Source organism: Drosophila navojoa, chromosome X, assembly GCF_054131105.1.
Source record: "Drosophila navojoa isolate 15081-1374.11 chromosome X, UAZ_NAV_1.0, whole genome shotgun sequence".
Lineage (NCBI taxonomy): Eukaryota > Metazoa > Arthropoda > Insecta > Diptera > Drosophilidae > Drosophila > Drosophila navojoa.
The window spans coordinates 29,909,346-29,926,972 of NC_142895.1; the positions used below are offsets into that span (position 1 = coordinate 29,909,346).

The 17,627-nt window shown below is 40.4% G+C and overlaps 3 protein-coding genes and 1 long non-coding RNA gene across 4 annotated transcripts; 3 read left to right on the forward strand and 1 right to left on the reverse strand.

Moving 5' to 3' along the window:
- The first annotated feature begins 3,673 nt into the window (after positions 1–3,673).
- LOC115565408 (uncharacterized) lies at positions 3,674–5,359 on the forward strand. Its single transcript, XM_030390557.2, has 2 exons — positions 3,674–4,201; positions 4,272–5,359. The coding sequence occupies exons 1-2, from the start codon at positions 4,196–4,198 to the stop codon at positions 5,133–5,135; spliced, it is 870 nt and encodes a 289-aa protein (XP_030246417.1). The 5' UTR covers positions 3,674–4,195; the 3' UTR covers positions 5,136–5,359.
- Positions 5,360–9,148: 3,789 nt separating this feature from the next.
- Positions 9,149–10,382, reverse strand: LOC149090810 (uncharacterized). Its single transcript, XR_016197499.1, has 2 exons — positions 9,679–10,382; positions 9,149–9,633 (listed from the first exon to the last, which is right to left on the reverse strand). It is a non-coding gene; the product is annotated as an uncharacterized LOC149090810 (long non-coding RNA).
- Positions 10,383–12,963: 2,581 nt separating this feature from the next.
- LOC108655457 (uncharacterized) lies at positions 12,964–13,617 on the forward strand. The gene is made up of 2 exons (XM_018107172.3): positions 12,964–13,123; positions 13,192–13,617. Exons 1-2 carry the CDS (start codon positions 13,118–13,120, stop codon positions 13,477–13,479), a joined length of 294 nt encoding a protein of 97 aa, XP_017962661.1. The 5' UTR covers positions 12,964–13,117; the 3' UTR covers positions 13,480–13,617.
- Positions 13,618–14,703: 1,086 nt separating this feature from the next.
- LOC108655348 (uncharacterized) lies at positions 14,704–17,355 on the forward strand. Its single transcript, XM_030390551.2, has 2 exons — positions 14,704–15,957; positions 16,017–17,355. Exons 1-2 carry the CDS (start codon positions 15,952–15,954, stop codon positions 17,070–17,072), a joined length of 1,062 nt encoding a protein of 353 aa, XP_030246411.1. The 5' UTR covers positions 14,704–15,951; the 3' UTR covers positions 17,073–17,355.
- The last annotated feature ends 272 nt before the right edge of the window (positions 17,356–17,627 follow it).

Here is a 17,627-nt window from a genome sequence, read left to right on the forward strand (position 1 = left end):
CCAAGTTAGCAGCTCTGAATAATTTATAATACTTATTATTTTAATTTTAAACCCTATTTCATAACTTATCCTATAGTTTGCTGCATATTTCAAATTGCCAGCGAAATCCCAGTCGTTCAGTCTCGAAAGTGCACACTTACCAGTTTTTTACAGTAAAAAACAAGAAGTATAATGCCAAAAACCTTCGATAAACTGTATAATTGGTTTCTCCCAGTCATTCAGTCTCGAAAGTGCACACTTACCAGTTTTTTACAGAAAAAAAACAAGAAGTTTAATGCCAAAAACCTTCGATAAACTGTATAATTGGTTTCTCCCAACGACGGTTCCCCAACCCTGCTGCAGTTGTGTTATGCGCGTTTGTACCACTCAAGCCATGCTTGAACCATTTGAGAATTATATAGTCGCTGCTTCTGTAAATAGCACAAAATCGAGTGAAGTAGCACTTACCTTTTGAGTGGCTGCTAATGTTATGCTTACATATGTATGTACATACATACATGTACATACATATATACAATGACAACCAAAACTGTAACACAAATTCAATGTTGCAACTCAGGGGTCTGTATTTTTGCTTCTACGCTATGGATGTTTAAGATCTTAATATTATTTTGTTAGTACGATATTTGGCTGTCTTATATGAAAATATGAAATCATTCGGTTATCTGGAAAAACTATAAGAACAACATACATATGTAAAGAAAGTCAAATGTTACAGTTTTGCACTCCGGTCATTTTTCGACAAATATACATACATACATATGTATTTATTAATAAGTGTGTATAATGAACACATGGCATATTTGGTTTTTTTGAGACAGCCACTGCGTTTAACAGTTTGCCTTGCTGAGCTGTTACAGTGAACAGACTTTGGGCCTATGCCGGGATTGTCCATATGATTTGAAATGGGTAATACGCTCCGATGAAACAAAATACAAGAATGTGCTGCGGAAAGCAATGTGCAAAGCATATAAATACATACATACATACATACGTGTGAATGTAATGACAAAACAAAAATAATAGATGATATGACGCGCTCTTACTAGTTGCAATCGGGAAGATTATATGTACATGCATATGTACATATGTATGTATGTATGTATGTATGTATGTATTTTGAAATTTATTTCTGATTTGATGAACATGCATATGCTGTACAGTTGCAAATTGAATGAACCAAATTTCGCTTATTATTAAAAATATGCTCTTCTTGGCCCACATGAACTCCATCATTTTAACCATTAGACAACTGATTAAATTATTCACTATTCAATGGCCATAACAATTCCATGAATGCAATATATAAGAAATGAATAAGTAATTTGCATAAGCGTTGCCCATTTTTCAAGCGTTTGATTTAATTACTGGAAAGACATTTCATATCTACCAATTCAGTAAAAATCTTTCACAAATTGACATTACATTTCAATGAATTTGTTCATTTGGCCGCTATCCAAAATTTGCCACTAAAAGTGGCATTAAGTCAATGACTTAAACCGAAAAATCTTCCACTAACAATTACCTCGATCACCTTTAACACAACCACCTCATTGCTTGAAAATACAAAGTTGAATCAATATACGCTGAGCCGTTGGACTCGAACCCAAAAAACTGCTGAGAATTCTAGCACACTTTAATCGCAATATGATTCCAAGGACATGACAACACTTATCTATGTTTAAAATCTTGAGACAATAGCTCTAAAGATAAAGGTGATATGTTTTTGTAGTTGATGTTCACCAAGGCTTTTAATCGATAATAAAAATAGCCAAATAAGGAACTTAATATCCGGGCTGCATATACGCACATTTAACTCGTATATCTTATGAGATCGATACGTTCAAGCATACGAACAAACGGACAGGCACACAGACGGACTCGACTCAGTTCATCGCCCTAATCAAGAATATATAGACATACATTTCAACAAAACCATTATACCTAGATTTTTTATTTGCTGTGGGTTTAAGTTATCAAACTATAAAACGATTATGAAATAATGGTTTAATTTCTTTGTTTATATTAGTTAAGTTCCCGTCATTGTATAACTGATTGAACGTTAATCGAACTCTGATGAATCTATAAAATAGAAATGAGTCAACAACAATATGCCGTGTTTCCTTCTTTTTTTGCCCACGCGCCTAGCAGGAAACTGGGCAAGTGTTAAAACGAAATGCTGGTCATTGATTAACCACATACCTAACCATACCATACCATACCGTACCATACATACATACGTTTGTATGTATATGCTAACAATTAGCTGTTTGTAATGGAGTGGAATGGAATCCTCCTCAGCGGCTGCATAATCACCTGAAGCTCCAACTCTATGTAGTTGGATGTTTTGACACTGTTTCCAAGTGATAAAATGCCATTCGCATTTGGTTTCAACAAAATGCAAGACAATAATAATATTAAATGCGCAACGATGCGCATTAAATAATTTATACAAAAATGCACACAAAACTAAACAAAATTTGAAATCGCTTGCATGATATAAGCGAGCTGCGACGCCGACTGCGACGCTGACGTCGATAGCCTTAGTAACAGCGACAGTGAAGTTGTTCATGGCTCGAAGCTAACAACAGATTGACTCAATCGACAAGCGGCCAAGTTGTTGCAACAACACGAAAGACACAAGAGGAACAGCCAGAGAAACAAATCTCGAATCGATAATCATATGCAAAAAGCCGGTCAATTTTTGATACACGTGGGATCTGTGCCCCAGGTGGGGTGGAGAGCGGGGTGTGGGGCTGCGCTAATGCTTGTGTTATTGTTGCATATTTTTGTTATTCCAATAAACAAATAACACAGATACAGGGTGTCTTCTGCCGCTCTTGTTACGTATTATGATATTTATGCATAGATTTGTATAATACAAGTCTGACAGTCGACCCGATACCTCTACTGTAAGTGGTTAAAATTGTCACAACTTTTATAATAATATATAAAATACTGCATTAGTTTTGCAATTTGCAAAACTATTTATTTTTCGCTATTTCGATACATATGTACATATATATGTTGTATATTTACCTGCTTCTTTTATTTATTATGTGAGATATGTAATATATAATGTTTGACCTATTTTTCAACTGAAATATACTCACTTAACATTTAAAACACCCTGTATAATGAAATTCGTAGGAGCGGGAGAAAAGTCGGCCAACACAAAAAACAAAACTATGTTGCTCTTCTTCATTTCAATATACCCTATATTTGTTCGTTGACTTATGACATGCGTACGTTTCCATAGCCATTTCCATAGTCAGTATACATTGCTATATAATGCATATTTTGATAGATAGAGCTACGATATACATACATACATATATAGCATAAAAGATCTACATATATATACAGGGTACATGGAAGAGATTCTTTTATTCCAGAAGCTCTTCCAGGGTCTCTTTGAGTATTTAAAAATTTGCTAAGTGCTTAAAGTGCCTGTGTTTGGCACCAAAAATGCTGCCTTATACAGATATGTATTGGGTATCTCCTTGGATATTATCTAAGATCGGGTTGACAGTCTATAAATTGTGAATAGAAACAAACTTATCTAAATTATTTTCGAATACAACTTTCAAATTAACAACTAGCTGTATATACTACATGGTATTTAAATGCTGTATATTATGGCCAGGGTATTATCAAGCTAGTCAATTTCCTATTCATTTGTTGTCTTTGCTTCGTAGCTTTTTTCAAATATCTTAAGTGAATTATGAGAGCTCAGATGAGTAGTGGACTAAGCAAAATGTTTTGAGTTTGGCTTTGAAGCCGAGCGTCGCGTCGCATCGGTTTGTCTCGGCTTGCGTCGCATTACGCGTATCTTCCAATTACCATTTGCATTCCCCTTCGAATGCGTATCGTCTATCGGCTCTACATCGACGACGTCATCGCTGAGCTTACAAATCTTAGCAGCGCACAACAAGCAACGGGCAGCGGGCAGCGGGCAGCGAACAGCGGGTAGTGAGCAGCGTGTTGCTGCAACCGATTCCGGACACCGGACGATAGACTGTGGACGGCCCTATAACGGGAACTATGTAGCTGCGGAACCCGTATAAAAGCTCAACGGCAGCGCGAAAGTAGCATCATTCGCTAACCGGGAACAGCTCGACGCGCACAGGTGCTCGAGCATATCAGCCATTTAAGTCAAGAGAGAGAGAGAGAGGAAGATTCAGAGAAAGCCGACATGAAGGTAAGTTAGCAGCCGCTCTTTGGATAACGAATGCGGCGATGACTGACGCATCGCTCTGCTCTCGTCCCAGGTCTTCGTTTGTCTACTGGCCACGTTCGCCGTCTGTAACGCCACATTCTTGTCACTCCTGGGCGGTGGCGGAGGAGGTGGCGCTGGTGGAGGCACTAAGACCACCTACAATGTCATAGCGCATCCAAGCACTGGAGCTGCTCACGGAAACGGACATGCCTATGCACATGGCGGAGGCGGCAGTGGCGGCCATGGGCATGGCTATTCATACGCTGGGGGCAACGGCGTCGGCGGTGGCTCCACTCAGCTGATCAAGGTCATTCTGGAAAATGGCAACGGCTATGGAAATGGAGGCGGCGCTGTTGGCGGTCAAGGCTATGGACATGGCTATGCCAGTGCACACAATCAGGGTTCCTATGGCGAGCAGGTGTACAAGGTGATTGAGCACGCGACACCCGTTGCCCCGGTAGCTTATCATGCCAACAGCGGCGGCAGCAGCTATGGCCAATCCTATGCAGCCGGCCATAGCTATGGCGGCGGCAGTGCCTCCTATAATAGCCAGCAGCTGAACTCGATTCTGCCACAGATCATTCAGCTCGTGCTGCAGGAGGATGCACTCTATGGAAGCGGTGGAGGCGGCGGCGGCTATGGCAACGTGGATGCCATCAATAGCCAGCTGATCGACACCTTCGGGCACAGGGGAAAGGCCATTATCATGCGCGCGGATCAAGCGCAGGGTGCCTTCTTCAAGAGCGGGCATGTCGTGCAGCGAGGCACGCTCAAGGTGATGCGCGTCCAAGAGCAGCAGCCGCAGCAGCATTTTCGAGCTGGCGGCGGCGGTGGCGGCTGGAGCAACGGAGGTGCCTCACTGGGCGGCAGCAGCGGCGGTGGTGGCTGGAGCAGCGCTCAGCCCGCCGGCTGGTAGACACTGCACTCATCTCGCTTAGTTAGACCAAATGAATTGTTTTTTTTTTATTTTTTTTACTAGGCTAACTCATCGCGCAGTCATTAATTGCATATTTGTGTGCTCACATTTATACATATACATATAGTGAAATGTGTATGTGTGTGTGCATGTATACCCGTCATTGTTAAATTATTTGTTAATAATTAAATAAATATATATAAATATATATACATAAAAAGAAATATTTTGTAACTTGTTATATCATAATGGCACGACTTTCGTTGCCTGCCCTTGGCAGTGGGCAGCTAACGATGTCGGCCTAAAGCGCTGGCAAAGGGGGCGTTCGCAGGAGAGACAAGAGCTCCCACCTCTCTTGTGCCACTTGAATTGATTTCCAGTCAAGCTAGTTGCCAAATGCGTAGATCCGAGCTACGCCGTGTGCCGAGCATCAAAGCCAAAGGTGAAACTCGTCTGCGGGTCGCTGCAGCAGCAGCACCATCGGCAGCAACAGCAGCTGGCGTAACTCCAAATTGATTTTAGATAGCGTCGTTATGGTGTTGCTGCCGCTGCGGCTGCTGGTGCTGGTGCTGGTGCTGGAGCACCTACGAATCTCGTACAAAATCTTAAACGATCTTCAAAATTCAATTGTCTCGGCGACGAATGTGAAATCTAATTTCTTATATAACCCACAGACCAACAAAGCGCAAGCCAAAGTTAAAAATTTATAGCGATTTGAATATGATAACAGAGACATTTATGTCTATTTTTATACCCTGAACCCATTGAAAATGGGAAATCAGGGTATAATGTTTTTGTGTAAAAGTATTTACCAGGCAGAAGGAATCATCGCAGACCCCATAAAGTATATATATTCTTGATCAGCACAACAAGCTGAGTCGATATAGCCCTGTCCGTCTGTCCGTTCGTCCGTCCGTCTGTCTGTCCGTATGAACGCCGAGATCTCAGAAGATATAAGAGCTAGAGAGCTGAAATGTGTGCATACTCGTGTATACCATACGCAGTACGAGTTTGCTTTATTTTTTCGATAACTCATCCGATAACTTTTTTATCGAGAATAATCGAAAAATGGATTTTGTTTTTTGAGCCTCATTGGAGTACTATTAAACGTGAAGACTTCAGATTTACTGTGTATATACGTATGATGAATACAAAAATTTTGTTTTCAACAGATTTTGGATACCACGCCCCCTTCGTCCCCAATTTGTAAAAAACGTATTTGAAATACTAGAGACTTGTTCTTTGAAATGTACACACATTTTGACCATATAATTACGCCCAGAAAATTTCATTAAGATCGTGTGTTTACAAAAGAAGTTATTCACCAAGTAAATTCTCATACTATTGCCCACACTGCAGCGCAGCCCAAGCGCAGTCGCTGCTTACTGCGCAGTTAGCAGAGCGCGGGCGCGTGAGGGTGGATGCATGTTTATGTATGTGTGCGTGCATAAAGTAGTGCAGAATAATGAGAATATCAGCTTGGAGGGTTCAGGGTATCTCCTAGTCGAGCAGTCTCGACTAGAGTCTTCTTACTTGTTATTTATTAAATATCATTTTATTATTATGTTGGTACACGTTAAATAAATGGCAAGAGAGTACACTATTATTCTACAACTTAGTAAAATACATATATTGACCTCATAAATTTGGAAGCTGGCGAGCCTTTCGGCAACTCTGATTCATCCCACTTCATTATGTTAATTTATTATCAGATTAAATGACGCACGCAAAAGTCTATTTTCGCTGCGGGCTTGAAAACTATTACATCAATATGTAAATACATATACATACATATACATATACATATACATATACAGGAGGCAACTCCCGCCTTTTAAAGACCTAAATGTTCATTAAACTCTAATGAGCTGCTTAGAAACGACTTTAATATACTAGGCCTATGAGTTTGAATTGGCTTCGTGACCCTACATTTAGATTCGGTAAATTTGGCACGCTATTGATCATGTATTTCTGTATTATTTCTAATCAATAGAAACAGATTTTTCAACTACCTTTTGGGCGTATCTCTTTTTAAAATTTAAACCTGTATTCACAGAAATGTTAGCAATGTATTTGAATAGAAATATTGTTCATTTTTAACCAAGGCCATAGGCCTTAAAAAGCTCACATTTCCTAGTTGAGAAGAATTGACACCATTTTTGATATTATAAAAACTACCCAGCCAGATCACAAATCAACAGTCTAAGCAAATGGTAACCTTAAGATAGGATATATCTAGTCCAATATGTCCAATAACTTTGCCCATGGGACCAATAATCTTTTCATGTGACAGTCAATAGGCCTAGCGATTTTACTTTTGAATTATCCCAGATGGATGCTTCGATCTCAGTTTTTGTTTTGTTTTTTAATTTCTTTATTTATAATCTCTTCTCTGGTGAACAAATAGTACACATTCAGGGCGCTACTTGATTAGTTATGTAAATAACATGATCTATTCTAAAGGGCAGGTCAAGTGGGTGTAGTCTCCTCAAGCGACGCAAATATTGACTGTTGTCGAAGGGGTTAATGGCGAGTGGATTGGCGTGGTATCTGTTCCTCATGTAGAACGGAGCCTTGGTGATTATTCTTAGTGCTCTGTTTTGGATTATTCTCACGTTGGAATTGCTGGCCGTCTCCCAAATTTGTAGACCATATGTCCATATTGGTGTCAGCATAGTCTTGTAAATTAGAATTTTGTTTTCAAGGGAAAGCTTAGACTTAATCCCTAAAAGCCAGTACAGTCGTCCAAGCCTGTGGTTTAGCTGCTTGCGTTATTATCCAGTATTAGTTCCTTTTCAGCCAGTATAGGGAGCACTCTACGTAAAACTACTCTTTCAAGTAGCTTAGAGAGTATCAGCAACAGGATAATTGGCCTATAGGAACTCAATTGTTGTTCTGGCTTACCGGGCTTTGGGATAAGCACAACTACAGCACATTTCCATCGGGTAGGAAATTGGCCAAGTTGCAAGATTTTTGCTATTGAAGATTTTTGCTAGGGTTAGCCAGACAGTTTCTGGTAACGCTTTGAAAGATGCAGATCCAATGTCTGGCATACCCTGCTGCTTTCGTTATTTTAACCTCCGCTGCTATTTCTATAAGGTCCTCCGGTTCAACCTCAGGAATAGGCCAGTCAACTTTGCATGGGGAGTCTATAAAGACTTCAGTCTCAGCTATCAGAAGATAAAAAGCAAAAGAATTGAAATTTTGTTTTAAATATATATACAGCGCGGATGTCGAGTTTATCTTTAAAAATCGATAACTATTCCCGATATTTTTTTATCGATCAAAAACATTATCAATCAAGGCAGACGCCACTGTAGCTAATTCTGAATGATTTTTAATTTTTTCAAATTTGTCAATTATTCAATAGAATACATATGTAGATCATATGCTGAAATCGACGTTCAAAAATAACAAAATGTTTGGCCAATTAACAAACGCACGTGCTGCAGCAACAGCAGTTTTCCTATACGTGTGCACACATACATTCAAACATCTTCTAGCACATTCTTAGAATCACATCAGCAGTTAGTTTCGTTTAGTTCTGCTAGATGGCGTTGCATCAGTGAATCTACAGTGTGCCACTAAAGTCACCGTACTCTTGTTGTATTTTCGCGAATCACCCTGAAACTTGGCCAAAAATTTTTTAAATTAAAAAAATTTAATGCAGGATTATAAACTAATATATTTTCTTCTAAACTAAAAAAGAAAAACAGTGAAATTTCAAACTTAACATAATAATATTAATTAAAAACAATAGGAACTCCAATGTCTGCGTCAACAAAAGTCTACGTACTCTTACAAACTAATAGAAACTTACTAACTATAAGGAACAATCTTTTCAATTAAACTTCAAATTTAGTATCTAGTGGGATAACCCTTCATCTTAATCACCTCTCTGAGGCGATTTGGCATTGAAAGCACCAATTTTTCGATATATTTGGGATCTAACGCGCACCACTCCTGGTGTAATGCCTCTCGCAGGCGGTTTTTGCTGCTTATTTGGTGCTTCCTTATTTTTTTTTCGAGCATATTCCAAACATGCTCGATTGGATTGATATCCGGGCTCTGTGGCGGCGTCTCTAAAAGATGTGGAGTGTTGTACGCTAGATACAACCTAGTATTAATTGCTTTATGTTTAGGGTCATTGTCCTGTTGAAACCAGAAATCAGACCCAATTCCAAGTTTCTCGGCGCTGCTCTTTAAATTTTTTTTTTAAATATCAATGTACACATATTGGTCCATCACTCCGTCGATGAATTCCAAATTTCCGACTCCTGCTGCAGCTATGCAACCCCAAACCATATTACCTCCGCCGCAGTGTTTTACGGTTTTTATTGTATTTTTGGGGTTCAGTGCTTCTCCTGGTCTCCTCCAGACGCGGAGACGCCCATCTGAACCAAAAATGTTATATTTAGACTCATCTGAGAAGATAACCTTCCGCCAGAAGTCCATTGGTTTGTCCACATAGGCTTTGGCAAACTCTAAGCGCTTTCTCCTGTTTGTTAAATTTATAAGAGGCTTCTTGCGAGGCGTGTTGGACCTAAAGTTATAGGTTTTAATGGCTCTACGGACTGTTTCCGGGTGAACTTCCTTGTCAATTGTTCGACCCAGCTCTGACGCATTCTGCACTGCGCTACAAAAAGGATCCTTGTCCACCAGATGCTTTATTGTGCGCTTGTCACGATCGGATAGTACAGGTGGCCGACCAGATCTCTTGTTGTTTTTGATGCGCCCTTCATATTTGAATCTACCAATGACAGTCTGTATAGTAGACTTGCTTCTGGACATGATTTCTGCTATCTCTGCATACGACTTTTGCTCCTTTGTGTGGAGATGCAAAATCTTTCCACGATCTTCAAGCGATAACTCTTTTCGTGGCATTTTTACTGCAAAACTCAAATATTTTGTCCAGCTCAAGTAAAACACGCCAACTATTAAGAATTTACTCATTATTGCATACATATTTCGAAAACCCCCGTTATTTCTAAGAAGAACGCTGGCGCCAGACAGTGCAAGAAAATAAGAGTACGTAGACTTTTGTTGACGCAAATATTTGGGTATGTTTACATTCGCTGTAATATTATGGAACTAAAATTAAAAGTAAATGTTTTTCTTTTATAATCTAGAAGAAAATATATTAGTTTATAATCCTGCATTAAATTTTTTTAATTTAAAAAAATTTTGGCCAAGTTTCAGGGTGATTCGCGAAAATACAACAAGAGTACGGTGACTTTAGTGGCACACTGTATTTCAGTTTTGACATTGCAAATTCCAATAGAGGTAGTGGGTAGAGGGCGCGGCGCTCGATCGCGAGGTCTCGGGCTCAAAACCAGAGCGTAGTTATTTTTTTTTAATTGTTTCAAAATTTTTATATATTTAATTAAATGAGTTTTCTATTTCATTTATATTTATAAATACATCGAAATTGAAATTTGAACCATACCAAATGTGCTTTTCTATTAGTTTGGTTCAGGGTAGTATCTAATCGAGCCCTCTCGACTAGAGCTTTCTTACTTGTTTTTTTATACCCTGAACCCATTGAAAATGGGAAATCAGGGTATAATGGTTTTGTTGAAATGTATGTAACAGGCAGAAGGAGGCGTGGCAGACCCCACAAAGTATATATATTCTTGATCAGGGCGACGAGCTGAGTCGATTTAGCCCTGTCCGTTTGTCTGTCCGTCCGTCCGTCCGTCCGTCCGTCCGTATGTTTGAACGCGTCGATTTCAGAAGATATAAGAGCTAGAGACTTCAACTTTTTTTAAAATGTCCGTATATATCACGCGCATATCGAGTTTATCACTAAAAAACGATAACTCATTCCGATATTTTTTATCGATAAAAAAACTTATCGCAGATCACTTAAATAATTATATCTCCTACATCTTCCAAGCTAGAGTCTCCAAATTTAAAATGTATATTAAGATGAATTTTATACAATTTCGCTTTTGTTACCACCACCCCTAAGTCCACCCCCTCACCCTCATCTTTGTAAAAGTCGTATATCAAATACTAGAGACTTGTGCTTCAGTATACACATACATTTAAACATTATGATTACGTTCTGAAAGTTTCATTACGATCGTACGTCTAGAAATTAAATTATTCAACAAATAAGTTCTCATTATGTTGCCAACACTGCAGCGCACACCAAGCACAATCGCCTGTACAAGTGAGCGTGTGTGTATGCGTGTGTTTGTTTGTATGTGTATGTGTGTGCGTGTATTTATTTATATGCGTGTGTGTGTGTGCGTGGGATCTCGTAGTCGAGCAGTCTCGACTAGAGCTTTCTTACTTGTTTTTAATTTATTTTGTTAATCTTAGCAATCAAACTTGATTAAGCAAGCTCCATACTTCTACACAAAATCTTTTGAAAAATTTACTTATTTTCAAACCAGGTCCATTAAAGCAATTGGAAATATTTCTTACTAATGCAAGATACATGCATACATACATACAAGAAACTTGTTTCAGTTCACGCATCTATTTCGAATACAAATTGAGTCGATATTTCTTATTTCTAATTTATGTTTATGCATTATAGAACAGATCTTTTGTCAACACACATGTGAAGTAAAAACCACTTGCTGTGGCTATGCTTTCATTCATGTCATTAGAAAACAAATATGAGATTGTCTAAATGGAAAAACCCGACTAAGAGCCACCCTGAACTTTATTTATTAAATTTGGCTGAAAAGGGGTATAAACAGAGGCGATTGCTTTAGGATAATTAATATATTACATAGTTGATATATACTCAAAAAGTTTAATCGACTTATGACGACTCGACTATGGATTATCAAACATATCAGAATGTATAGGGGTTTGGTCCAAGCCACGTCCCCTTCTATCCGTTACATGCATGGAAACAAAATCATTATGCCCAGAATTCTCGATTCACAATGGCTTCAATGGGTACACAAAAAGCAATCAACTAGAGAAATTCCGCCCAAAAATGGCAAACGATAAGCGACTTCCCGTACGAGCTCGATCGAAAGTATGCAATACTTGCAACCAACCTAAATGTTTAGTGTATACGTTGTATTTGTGTTTTATCTGAAATTCCATTTAATATAAACAAATAAGATTGCTTAATCTGGCAGTTGCACGACTAGCAGATACCCTAGTTGAACTCTTTTAAGAGGCGAAATTTTAAACTATTTCAATATTTTCATCGCACGAATTTCGAAATCATGCCAGTCATTAAAAATAGAGTCTTGATTATTGTAAGAAGATGTAAACATTGAATTTTGTAGAATAACTATCTGGTTACAGGCTAACTTTTAGGCAACACTGCCGAAGACTCGGGGCTGAGAGACTTCAATGAAAACGGAGCATAAAGACGTCAGACAATGAAGCGCCAAAAGCAAAAGTAACAAAAAGATAAAAATAAAAATGTTGTTATTGAGTGTTTTGGAAACGCAGCATGAAACCATATGGGGAAGCTAAACTAATGCTGAGGGCATTGATTAGCATTTGAGTTGTCTGAGCGAACTATTGTTTATTGCCATAAACTACGATCGATAAATTTACACAATGAAAAGAATTAATCAAGGCGCCCGAGCCGGAGACAGAGACGGAGCCGAAGCCGGAGCCGGAGCCAGATTGTGATTGTACTAAGCTGTGTGCAGGAACAAGTTCTCATTGTTCTGCCAAATTGAATGGGGCGTTCATCAAGCCGATTGGGGCAGATGGACGTCATTCGGCGCGATATTTAACAAGTATCAACAATTTCAATAAAAATGCCAAACATCTAAATCCCTTCCTTTATATGAGCGAAAATTTACATAACGCCATTCGATTCGATTGGGTTTTTTTTACGTCCGCCGTTCTATTTACGTCTCCGGCCAGTTTTTGCTGATCTACTTTTCACAAGGTTCTCTGGCAGTTGCTGATGCTGCGGTGGCTGCTTCTGCCGCTATATAAAGCCACCAATCGGTGGAGCACTTCAATACAAATCAGTCGGTAATCCAATCAACATGAAGGTAAGCCAACCATCATCGATTGATGGCCAAGTGGATACATACAGTATTCATTGGACGTCTTTTTGCAGTTCTTCCTCGCCTGTCTGCTGCTCGCCGCCTGCCTAGCTCTTGGCCAGAGCAGCGCCATCTATGGCACAAGCTACGCCCAAGTGCCCGTCGTCCGTCATGTGCCCGTGGTCCGCAATGTGCCCGTGGTTCGTCATGTGCCCGTCGTCGACTCTGTTTCCGTGCCCGTCGTCCACTCGGTGTTGCCCGTGCACCGCGCCGCCTACGTTGCATCTCCATCTTTGCTGCGCGTTGGACACGCCTACGATGTTCCTCTCGCCTACGGTGGAATTCTGAAGCACAAGAAATAAGCCTACTCCAATTAACCGAACAACTTGGCGAATACGCTTCAAGATTCTTGCAAAAGTTTTACGAACAATTTTTTTTTTTTATTTTTTGTGTTAATGTAATACGTCAATAAATTCGAAATCTGTAAAGTCAAAGATAATGAGTGCTTAAAAATTTTGGATGGACTACGACAGACTGGTGCCAAGTCAATGGTAATGTGATAGTAGTGTGTTCAAACATATCTCATCATGAGTATGCTCTTAAGGAGCGTATAACCCAACAGCTAACAAATAACAACTGATAGCTAAGATCGAGAGAGATTCGTCCCAAAGAGGTTGCTCTCGCCAGCAATCTTCTTCCGGAGCATGCAATGTATCTACGATATATTTATTGCCTTTGTTTATCTCTGTTCGCAATGTCCCTTGTTGTAAAAAAGTTCTTCACTATCGCCAAAATATTCTTCACTATCGAGCTCTAAAAATTAGAATATCATATTTAATCACGTATTTCGCTTAACGAAAATGTCCTCTAGGAAGATGTACATTCTTGAAATTAAATGCAAAAAACCCAGTTTTAAACGAAAACATAGGATTCGCTCTAGACATTTACATATATCGTTATACATTAAAAGTGAAGAAGACAAAAAATTCTTTGTGTTTCAACACATGCGAATTGCTTACTAAATTATTGATAACTGAACAAGGTGGGTGACATTCTGTTTTCGATATTTTACTGGAACTTAACAAGTTTTTCGATTAATGATTTACATATATATATTTATATTTATTAGAAACACACGAAGACCACCTTGAATGTACAAATCTTGACAAAACAAATATGAAATAGATAGTATTGAACTCGAGTGAGGAAGGAAATCTTCACTTTTACTAATCCCAATAATGATGTCGTCGTAACCACTGCTTTTGGAGTTCTTGTTCAAGGTAGCTAGTCTTCCAAAACAATTTCGGAGGCTTTTGACAGTATTTGTCTAGGAAAATAGTAAGGTTACTTACTTCAAGCTCGAGGGATCACATTACATCCTCAATGGAAGGGTTTAAAAAAAAAAAAAAGGTCCCTACAGTTGCCCACAATCTAGCATGATTTCGCAGAGCAGATCAATAATACCAATTATAATAAAGTTTAGAGATTAAGTAGACATGGATATTTTATTCTACATACATTTATTTATTTTTTATTTTTTTTTTTGTATATATAACTAAAAGCAGCCGAAAATTGCCAGGCATACCTCAAATGTTTGATGTAATCTATGTTTCTCACACTAATTGGGACGCATTTAACATACTCGCGCTCACACATGCACACACGCAAACACACGCACACAGACACAGACAGGCATACATTAGCGATTACTGATGTTGTTTGCCGGTTTATGACCATTAAACAATAGTTGTGTGTATTAGATGACTGGCTTGTCGATTTGGAATTTTACATAACCAGCTGTTCGCTGGGGAACTGAGATGTCGGCTTTGGGTTGACAAACACAAACGATTCACCTTGAAATGCTGGCTTGAAATTGAGACTAGATTTAGAGTGTTCGATTGGCTCGTGGGCCGCGTTAGACAGCGAGCCGCCGCTTGAGGCACTGCAGCACCAACAATACGCATATGCAAATCCATTCATAGAGAAACGAAGTATGAAAGAGTGGCAAAGAGAGAGAGAGAGAGAGAGAGAGAGAGAGAGAGAGATATGTAGACAAAGTGGAAGTGTGAGACACATACTTGAGGCATCGTCTTATCAGTTGCCGTCAACGGCAACGGCAACAGCCTCCACGGTCGCTTCATTTTCATGCTAATTAGGAGGAGGTCGCTTTCGGAATTTCGGAAATGCATAGAGTAGACCGAAAGACGTTGCAACGTTACGTTAAGGTTAAGGCTTTACGAAACTGGAAACTGGAAATCGGACAACGTTATGAAAATTTAAATTGATATTGAGCTGGAAATGGAAATGAAGAACCAACTGGGTGCGGTGCGACCTTATGAAAATGAAAGCGGCGACGACGGCGATGGCGGCGCCCGCTTCTTTATAAACAGACTTTGCATCATTTTCGATCATCACGATCTGAATCATGATGATGTTAGCTATGATGAGCGCAAAGATGATGATGGTGATAATGAAGACCATTTATGAGATGCGGCCCTGGCCATTGCAAATGTTAATGAAATGCTTTTGTTTAACTCTGGCTCAGCCCTCAAGATATTGCCTCTGCTTGGACCTGGGCTGGGCCAGCTCAAAAGCTTGGGATGCGTCGTTGCGTCGCTCTGAAATTGCTTTGCTAATTTCGTAGCATCAAGCTCATCATGAGCATTGGTTACAGCAGCTGCTGATGCTGCTGCCGTGCTGGTGCGTTACAACGTCTTGGAATCGTATAAAAGCGAGCGATGGCCAATGGATTGACATCAGTCGTGTTTGAAGAGCACACATAGCGTAGAATTTGGCATTAGAGTCGTCAATCCCAAGCAGGAATAGTCGTCAGTATGAAGGTAAGCATCCCACATACTCAACCAGCCCTACCAAGTGTACTCAATCTGATCTGCTTTAGGTCTTTGTGTGTCTGAGTGCGCTTTTTGCCGTGGCAAACGCCGGGTTTCTGGGACTGCTCGGAGGTGGCGGTGGCGGCGGCGGTGGTGGTGGCGGCAGCATCAAGTCGGGCCTCAGCCTGGGAGGCGGTAACGGCGGTTACGGTGGTGGCTATGGCGGTGGCTACGGTGGCTACGGTGGCGGCCACGGTGGCGGTCACGGTGGCGGTCACGGTGGCTTGCACGGGCATGGACCCGTACAAGTGGTTAAAGTCATTCATCAGCAAGGTGGTATCTCCGGCGGTGCTGGCTATGCTGGCGGCTATGGCTACGGACCCGCACCACAGGTGTACAAGGTAAAGGTGATCTCTGGCGGCGGCTTGGGCCCAGCTCCCATCTACCATGGCGGTGGTGGACCCGCCTCTGTCAAAGTGATCAAGGTTTTACATCAGGAGTCTGGCCCTCTGATCGGTGGAGCCATCGTTGAGAGTGGCCCACAGATCATTAAGGTTTTGCATGAGAACCACGATAATGGCCACCACATCCATGTCGGCCCATCTGTGCAGGCGCCTGCCAGGGTGGTGCGTGTCATTCACGAGCATTCTTCGCTGTCTGCTCCCGCTCCCATTTACACTGCACCCGCACCAGCTCCAATCTACAGTGCACCTGCACCAGCTCCAGTTTACAGTGTACCTGCTCCAGTTCCAGCTCCAATCTACGGTCCACCTGCACCAGCTCCAGCTCCAATCTACAGTGCACCGGCGCCAGCTCCCATCTACAGTGCACCCATCTCAGTTCCAGCACCCGCACCCGCCCCTCTTCCCATTTACAATGCCCCAGCACCTGCACCCATTCAGTACAGCGCTCCCGTTCAGGTTCAGACTCAATACACTGCTCCTGCCCCGATTCAGTACAGCGCTCCGCTCCCGGCCCCATCACCCGTGCTGAGCGTGCCAGAGCCCGCACCCGGTCCAACCTTTAACCAAGGCTCAGTCTTGAGCATCCCCGCGCCGGTCGAGGAGGCACCATTGCCCATCGGCCATGCACCCGCCCCGAGCTATGGCCCGCCTCAGCTTTAAATAGTTATCAATTTCCAACACCTAAGAGCACAGCTGCACCGCAGCACCACGGGAGGCATCCACCATCACAAGCACCAGCACCAACACCACATGTTTCAGAATGTGGGGATACATCAAAGACCTCCAATTCTATGACTTCTATCGACCTATCGACCTAGCTTCTTTATGCCCTCAAAACTCTTCTGATCGACGCCATAAATTATTTTAATTTTTTTTTATATAATAGATATATTTTTTGTTTGTTAAAAAGAGAAAATAGAAAATAAACCGACTGTTAAATACATTCGTAACTCTTTGAAGATTGACCAAAGCTAAATCTGATAACTGAAATTTGCATATTCAGCGAAAATACTACATATATATGTAGTTGATATATATATATATATATATATATATATATATATATATATATATATATATATATATATATATATATATATATATATATATATATATATATATATTTCAATACAAATCCAATTCCATATTGGGCTGCCTGATGACTGCAGCTATAAAGTTTTATGAGCATCAGAATGAAATCGTTGCTAGGTACTC